This window comes from Anomaloglossus baeobatrachus, unplaced genomic scaffold (assembly GCF_048569485.1).
Source record: "Anomaloglossus baeobatrachus isolate aAnoBae1 unplaced genomic scaffold, aAnoBae1.hap1 Scaffold_1001, whole genome shotgun sequence".
Classification (NCBI taxonomy): domain Eukaryota; kingdom Metazoa; phylum Chordata; class Amphibia; order Anura; family Aromobatidae; genus Anomaloglossus; species Anomaloglossus baeobatrachus.
In genome coordinates this window covers 20001-28973 of record NW_027441828.1, presented here as the reverse complement: position 1 = coordinate 28973, position 8973 = coordinate 20001, and the positions used below count along the sequence as shown (strand labels likewise).

At 41.0% G+C, this 8973-nt stretch overlaps 1 protein-coding gene across 1 annotated transcript in view; it reads left to right on the top strand.

Moving 5' to 3' along the window:
* Positions 1-2914: 2914 nt before the first annotated feature.
* The window catches only part of LOC142260384 (AP-1 complex subunit beta-1-like), a gene marked incomplete at both ends in the record, with an annotated part of 26018 nt that continues 19959 nt past the window's right edge, over positions 2915-8973 (top strand). Inside the window, 3 exons of the mRNA XM_075331898.1 lie at positions 2915-3174; positions 8329-8521; positions 8961-8973. The exon at positions 8961-8973 is cut by the window's right edge and continues 8 nt beyond it. Of these exons, the coding sequence (XP_075188013.1) occupies positions 2915-3174; positions 8329-8521; positions 8961-8973 (466 nt within the window). The remainder of the gene's footprint in view (positions 3175-8328; positions 8522-8960) is intronic.

Below are 8973 nucleotides of genomic sequence, written 5' to 3'. Positions count from 1 at the left end.
GTCTCTGCGCTATCTGTATTTTTTCAGAAGCGCCTAGCACGACTTCCTCAGGTACGCACGTTCCTGCAAGGGGTTTGTCATATCGTCCCTCCTTACAAGCGGCCGTTAGAGCCCTGGGATCTGAACAGGGTTCTAATTGCTCTCCAGAAGCCGCCTTTCGAGCCTTTGAGGGATGTTTCCCTGTCTCGCCTTTCACAGAAAGTGGCCTTTCTAGTAGCGGTCACGTCTCTTCGGAGAGTGTCCGAGCTAGCAGCGCTGTCATGCAAATCTCCCTTCCTGGTGTTTCACCAGGACAAGGTGGTTCTGCGCCCGATTCCGGAGTTTCTCCCTAAGGTGGTATCCCCCTTTCATCTCAATCAGGATATCTCCTTACCTTCTTTGTGTCCTCGTCCAGTTCATCAATGTGAAAAGGATTTGCATTTGTTGGATCTGGTGAGAGCACTCAGAATCTACATTTCCCGCACGGCACCTCTGCGCCACTCGGATGCACTCTTTGTCCTTGTCGCCGGCCAGCGTAAAGGGTCGCAAGCTTCCAAATCCACCCTAGCTCGGTGGATCAAGGAACCAATTCTTGAAGGCTACCGTTCTGCGGGGCTTCCGGTTCCCTCAGGGCTAAAGGCCCATTCTACCAGAGCCGTGGGTGCGTCCTGGGCATTACAGCACCAGGCTACGGCTCAGCAAGTGTGCCAGGCGGCTACCTGGTCGAGTCTGCACACTTTTACCAAGCATTATCAGGTGCATACCTATGCTTCGGCGGACGCCAGCCTAGGTAGACAAGTCCTTCAGGCGGCGATTGCTCACCTGTAGAAAAGGGCCGTTTTTATGGCCCTATCACGAGGTATTATTTTACCCACCCAGGGATTGCTTTTGGACATCCCAATTGTCTGGGTCTCCCAATAGAGCGACAAAGAAGAAGGGAATTTTGTTTACTTAACGTAAATTCCTTTTCTTCTAGCTCTAATTGGGAGACCCAGCACCCGCCCCTGTTTTTTTGTATACACATGTTGTTCATGTTGAATGGTTTCAGTTCTCCGATATTCCTTCGGATTGAATTTGCTTAAACCAGTTTATTGGCTTTCCTCCTTCTTGCTTTTGCACTAAAACTGAGGAACCCGTGATCCCACGGGGGGTGTATAGGCAGTAGGGGAGGGGCCTTACACTTTTAAGTGTAATACTTTGTGTGGCCTCCGGAGGCAGTAGCTATACACCCAATTGTCTGGGTCTCCCAATTAGAGCTAGAAGAAAAGGAATTTACGGTAAGTAAACAAAATTCCCTTCTTTACCAAGGGTGCATATATTCTCAATGGGGCGAGGGGAATAAAAATGGCCATACAGATTGGGCAGAAGTCTTGATTTTTCCCAAAAGGCAGATGTGGAAGAAAGAAGGATCAATCTGTGGCGTTTCTACATGCTTGGTCCTTTTTAGTATACAGGAAAAGACAAGGTTGGAGGTGTCTGTCAGCAGCATACTCTACTCCCTTATGAGAACACACCAAACTATGTATGGGGGCGAGGGGAGGTCTAGCCGATAATAAAGTATAAAGACAGCCTAAGCTGCTGCCAGATAACTGAGACTTGACAAGCCGGGAAAGACCACAGTGGCAGGATTGCTTTACATGGCAAGGACGTAGGTAGCTCAACCTTGGATAGATGAGTCCAACTGTATACAACGTATTGATGAGCTAAACCTCTGAAAGGAGTGCATGCTAAAAGAGGTCCAGAGAGTTCATTAGGTCTCGCCTGGGTTTGTAGCTGTTGACAGGGATAAAAGTGGTATGGTAATATTACATGTCGATGAGGAAGATCTAAGGCCAAGTGTCTGTTTTCTGTTTTTTTTTTTTTTTAGGGTTTATTAAATATTTTATGTATTCTGAAGTAGAAAGTAGGGTGTGGTGTGGTTTTGCTACAGATTTATCACTTGCGCGTTCTTGTTTATGTATTACACAACCCTTTTTTTCCCGCTAGAAGCTGGACTATTCCTACCGTAGAGCTGCACTTAAAAAATACTTTCTGCATGCAGGGAATTTTCAATAAAAAAAAATTGCTGCAAGACATTGACGACTTTTTTCTGCTGTGAGAATAAGGATTGTGGCTTTATTGAGGGAGCGTTGTACATCCCATTACACATTGAGTGATTGACTGGTCCCACCAAAATCGGCAGGTTCAGCCAACATTATTATAGTTTGTCAGAAGAGAATCTGTTTCCATGTTTCCACTATCGTCTGAGAGCCACTTATTCAGGTGATGTCACGGGCTTCACTGATTTCTGCAGTTTTAATAAAATCTCGATGTTATCTTCTGTAGATCTACAAGTTCTCTCAATGTGGAGCACTAAGTAACCTCGCCCACACCATTGATTACAAATCAGAGTGAAAAGGGGGTTAATGCCGCGCATCAGCCAAAATGAAGATATAGCACGTTGATGTTATAAACGTATTCTTTTATTCCATCGGTCTACGCGTTTCGAGGATATACCTCTTCTTCAGGACCAGTGCATCAACATAGATACGGTCACAGCGACGTCGCAGGGCAGACAAGTAGTGTGACGGGTCCGCGCGATGTTGTGCGCCACGGGCAGCGATTTGCCCGTGTCGCACAACCGATGGGGGCGGGTGCCCACGCTAGCGATATCGGTCACGATATCGCAACGTGTAAAGTGGCCTTAACTCTTGTAGCTAAACCTTGGAAGTGAAATGTTTGTTAAAATCAAGATACATATGAATAACATTAAGATAGCTGGTAAAGAGGATGATTGTACCTGATGAGTTTATTCTAAACAGATTGGCCTGCCCTTTACAGTGACCATTTCCGATATTTTGTCTAATTTTAAGGCACTAGATTATATTGGAGCACTATTGATAATCATGCAAAGCTGCTTTTAAAAAAAAAAACCCTCTTTTTGCTCTGAATTTAGGATTCTGATAACCCTGATCTTCGTGACCGAGGATATATTTACTGGCGCCTGCTGTCTACTGATCCGGTCACTGCCAAAGAGGTGGTGCTTTCCGAGAAACCTTTGATCTCCGAGGAGACAGACTTGATTGAGCCCACTTTATTGGATGAGTTGATTTGCCACATTGGTTCTCTTGCTTCGGTTTATCACAAACCACCCAATGCCTTTGTTGAAGGTAGCCATGGAGTTCATCGTAAACATCTACCCATCCAGCATGGAAGGTGAGTGCTGTTACCTATATGACGTTATGGATCTCTTTTTACACTGAATAATATGTAGTTATATACGGTAGGTTAAAAAAAATACATGTCCATCAAGCTCAATCTTGCCATTATACATTATCAATCCTTTTATTATGTTTTTGATTTTCCGTAACTATTCACTTCATCAATTTTCAGTGTCTGAGACAAAACCAAACCATCTGCCGTGGCATACACCACCTATCATTCATGAACTGTGTGTCTTTAGTTCTCCGAGGCAATGTCACGAACATCCAAAGATTTCAATAGTTTGAACAGTGATTTTTGACTTTTGATTGTCTATCCAATGAATATTTAGAAAAGTACCCCTATTGAATTTTTTATTGTCTAAACCTGTGTAAGTGTATACGTCGAGAAGTGTAGGTGTATTAATATGCTCATCGATCGCAGTCTTCTCTAGTGTCCATTGCCGCTCTAGTATTCTTCTCAGTCACATGAATGACATTCTGACTTTCTGGATCACACTGGGGTCTGTGTGTGAGACAGAAGTCGCTTTTGCAAGAACGTCAGAACAAATTGGAATATTTGTCATGTGTCACAGAAGAGGCTTGGTGCTGTGCTGGAGACTGGAGAAGACTGTGATGCGGGGGCATATTAACCTCTTCGACCGGCCGATTTTTCGCTTTCCGTTTTTTTTCTTCGTCATTTTTCTTCTGAGAGACGTAACTTTTTTATTTTTCAGTCAATATGGTCATGTGAGGGCTCGTGTTTTGCGGAACGAGCTGTACTTTTACATGAAACCAAGAGTTTTACCATATAGTGTACTGGAAAACTGCAAAAAAAAATTCCAAATGCGTAAAAATTAACAAAAAAAAGGGTGATTGAACTATTGTTTTTGAGATATTTTATTCACTGTGTTCCCTATATGGTAAAACTGATGTCAGTATGATGCCTCAGGTCAGTGCGAGTTCGCCATATACCGATCAGATTAATTGATTTTAAATTTTAATAGATTGGGCATTTCTGAACGCGGCTATACCAAATGTGTGTAACAATTTTTTTTAATTTTTTTTTAACCCTTTAATTTTCAACGGGAGCAAAAGGGGGGTGATTTAAACTTTTAGGTTTTTACTTTTTTTTTTTCTTTTTAATACTTTTTTTTTTTTTTAAACTTTATTTTATCTTACTAGGTCTCCTAGGGAACTATAAAAATCAGCAGTCTGATCGCTCTTCCATATCTGCTGATCACAGCTACACAGCTGTGAACAACAGATATGCTCATCTCCTATCTCACCCAGTTCTCAGCTGGATGAAACAGTGAGTGAGTCATGTGAGCTACAGGAGTCCTCACATGACCCTGTGCTACCATGACAACCACCGGAAGTCACTTGATCACGTCACGTGACTTCCGGTATCGGGCGGGGAGTACTGATCTACCACTATCGCCATTAATATGGCGCTGTCACATTTGACAGCTCCATTTAAGGAGTTAAAAGGCACGGGCGAATATCGATTCCGCTTGTGCCTAGCAGGCACACATGTCAGCTGTATAACTCGGAGGAGATGTGCGCCGATCTCCCCCTGCTGCCGGCAGCAGCAGTGGAAGATTAAAGGGTGCTTTACACGCTGCGACATCGCTAGCGATCTCGTTAGCGATATGACACGCCAGATTGCAAATAAGATTTGCCAAGATCGCATATAGGTCATTTTTTTTTTTTTATTTTTTTTTTTTTTTTTTAGCACCGGTCACATGTGCGATCTCTGCAAATCGTATGTGCGATCTGGCGTGTTCTATCGCTAACGAGATCGCTAGTGATGTCGCAGTGTGTAAAGCACCCTTAACACTATGACTGCTAGGATGTAACTTTACTGCCAGTGGATGTTAAGGGGTTAATACACCTACATTACATATACATTCACAGGCTAAGCCCATAAAAATTTTAATCGAAGTACTTCTTTAAAAAGGAAGATGAATATTCTTTGCAAGTTAGAAGGTGCTTTGAAAAGATTGTTGGTCTGATTTGTTTTTACCTTTTTTAGATTGCTTTATTTTTCTTAAATCAATAACTTTTTATTTAGTTTTATAAAGGATTACAACAAAGTGATAGTAAAACAAGGAATAACAAGGACACGAGTAGCTTAGATGAGATAATGACAAAACATAGCAACCAGTGTATGTGAAATTATTACCACATGGCTTGCGCATAAAAATGGAAATAACCAGAAAAAAGTAAAAACAATTACACCTCTAATCTCAGGGGTTCCAATAACCTTTAGGAATCCAAAAGGTTAGAGATGATTTATGTGTTTTTGGCTGTTGAAGCCATACCTGCCAGTCGGTCGTAAACGTTTGGACAGGGCTGTTTTTATAAGCCATCTTTTTCTCATATAAACAGGATTTGGTGGTGAATAATATGACTTCCGCTACACTAGGTGGGTCCACTTAGTCTGGTACCTTGAGAAGGAAGATATAAGTGACAGAAAAGCTGCTTGATGTCTTATTGTAGAATAAGCCTCAGATAATATCGGCCTCCTCTCAGAGTTTGACAATATAATCGCTGTATAATCCCTTGTCCAGACTGGCACATATGTATTTGTAGGTCAGATACTTCTTACAACTAATACAATTCTGAGATGTTAAAGGGACCGTGACAGTAGATTCATGCACGGACACTGGCTGCGTTATTGTTTGGTTTTTTTCCGAAAAATTGTGGCGTTTAAGAGAAAATACACTTTGAAAAGCCAACTGTGTCTCGGATGACTAGTCCGAGGCCGGTCTCTGGTGGCTTCTCCTTCGACTCCTTAGACTGACAGGTCTCGCCCTACTTTGTATACAGGGAGATACTTAGGTTAGTGGGGCAGAAGAAGAAAAGAGGCCATAGACTGATTTCAAACTGATCATCCAAAACGCATAGCCAACAGCTGGCTTTTCATAGTATATTTTTCTGAAATGCCGCAGTCAAGACATACACATGCTGGATTTCTGCTGCCTTTGTTTGTGCAGCATGAATGAGAGGACTAGTGCCTTTGATCTATTATAAGGAAACTTATAATTTTTCATGTCCTCATAGTTTGATAGACTTGTCAAATACTGTTGTGTCTCCAAAGTTTTTGATGGAGTCTTTAAATTGTAGAAAATTGTGGATTTACAATGTTTAATAGTAAGTCGCAGGTAGTATGGATGTACAGCAGCAAGAACCTACCCACAGGTTTTGTGTTTTTGTTTTTTTTTTTTTGTTTTGTGGTGGTCTGTTTTTGTTTTTTGTTTTGTTTTTTTTTTTTTTATGTATGTTTTTGTTTTGTTTTTTTTGTTTTGTAATTAAAAAATTAGATTTTGTTTGTCACTGCAACCCTTTGGTATTATGGTACTAAAATGACTGACTGTTATTTTTTTAATTGATTTTTAACTTTCCAACATAATGTTTATATTTTTATATATCAAGAACACGCACTCAGTGATTCAAAATTTGGTTTGGTCTATCTTGCACTATTTTTCTGGTTGTAACACCTTCGAGTGCCCTAAAGCAGAGAATGCACTAAATGAAATTGTAGGGTTATGGTTAAATGTTGAAACCTTGTATATTGTTGTTAGGCTTTGGAAGTACTGGTATGTTGCTGGGACTCCCACAGCCGTAAGGATAATGGGACCTTGCTACATTTTCCCTGCACGGTAGTCACCCACTATGCTAGGAACTTCAGTTGGCCCGTTTGAAGTGAACAATATAGTAAAAGTAGCCAGTTAAAATGACCTTTCACCAAATGTTTCATGTTGAACTGGACACATAATGTAATAATAATTGCAGTCCAGAATAAAACCTGGTTTGTTTGGGTTTTTTTTTTTTGTTTTTTTATAATGTAATTTCTTCCCTCTGTTCTGGAGATCTTGCCAATCAAAGTATCTTTTTTGGTCCCCAATGTGTGTGTGTGTGTGTGTGTGTGTGTGTGTGTGTGTGTGTGTGTGTGTGTGATGTAATGACACAGCCCTACTCTCCTGGTTTACTCTCCTGCATGAGTCAGTGGGGGCAGTGCAGCTGAGTTTAGCTGTGTCACATTACAAATCTTCTATAATCTCTCCTACCTTGGCATCGTCACCTCTGCTGTACTCGCACTTCCCCCACACTGCGAGGCTGGAGATGTCGGTAATCACGCTTATGTACGTTGTGCTCAGCTTGTGATCATTGCCATGATATTAAAGCAGGGTTTCATTATATCTCACACAGGAGTAGTTCAGAACAGGCAGTTCAGCAGAGGTGACAATGTTATGAAAGGAGGAGCATTGGTAGAAGGATTTGTAAGGTGACACAACTAAACTCGACTACACTACTCCTTCCCCACATACTCATGCAGTAGGTTACACCAGGATATCAGAGCTGTATCATTACATCTCCAACACTGGGAATCCTGCTATTGTGTGGTGTGTATTCTTCTTCTTTTTTTTTTTTTTTTTTTTTTTTCCTTTTGAGTGTTGCTTATGATTTGTCAGAGACAGTGGAGGCTTACATTACTCCAGAGAAAAGTACCTAATAACACCCACGTGGACTTATAGGGGTATTGCCAACTCCAAGGTCCTATCCCAATATGTATGTTGTAATATTAATAATAATATTAGCGAATACCTCCATTTAGAAATGTATGTGCAGGCATGGCAGTAGCTTAGATATCCATGGTTATGACCACGAGCAACTAGCTAACTTAATGTCCCTATATGCGTGTCTGTAACCTTGGATACCTAAGCTACTGTAATGAGGTAAGTGACATAGCTTTTCAGAAGAACCATACTACATGTCTAATTGGAGATATTTGCTAATATTCTTAGTAAGCCTACTACATACTGGGATAGGATCTTGGAGCTGGGAATATCCCTTTTAACGAAAATTAACTCTTTAGGGGCCAAATACTTTGATCGGTAATATCTATGCAACTTGGATGTGAAATGAAAAAAAAGAAAAAAAAACATAATTCCCTTCTACAGCCACTTGAAAGGTCCTCTTTAGGGGTTATATTGCTTTTTGTAGCTAGTTTAACATCGCTGATCAGCAGAATAATCTTGTTTTATTAGTATACCAGTCCTAAAATGTTCTAATTCTAAAAATCCCTTAATGTGATCAAAATAATTTAAAATTGTATGCATGTCTGGCTGTACTAAAAAGTTTGTTGTTACCGTGTGTTTTTTAGCATTGATATTGGAGACAGTCCAGTAGGACCTGCACCCACAGTCTCTCTTGAACAACCTCAGGTCATTCCCTCACAAGGAGACCTCCTAGGTGACCTTCTGAATCTAGATCTTGGACCACCAGGGAATGTCCCCCAAGTATCTACAATGCAGATGGGAGCTGTGGATCTGCTTGGTGGAGGTCTGGACAGCCTGGTAAGAAATGTCAGGTTTCCTAGTTGATAAATGCATGTGTTGTATACATACATACATTATACCATTAAATTTTTATAGTTATTAATTATTTGTTAAAAAATTGCCCAGTACTTTCAATGTCACAAGTGGCATCCATGAGTGTTTGTGCAATGTCTGCCTTATGTTGTCTTTAAGAAGATTGGATTTACATATAAAAACATTTTTTTTTCTAAATTCTAGTGTGTAGTAGTGTGCCCTGGCAGAGATATGGTTAAGACGTTAGTCTGGACCATTGTGCTCCCACCCTGACATTAGAAGCAGCCCTCTTTTCAGCCGGTAATTGTCAGGGACTGTAGATTTCTCTTGTAGGCACTGATTGTTGTGTTCTGCAGTTCAGCTGTCTCTCCGCTGACCGTAACCTTTTTGCTTCTTTCCTCCTGTGTCTCGCCTACCATTGCAGATGGGAGAGGATA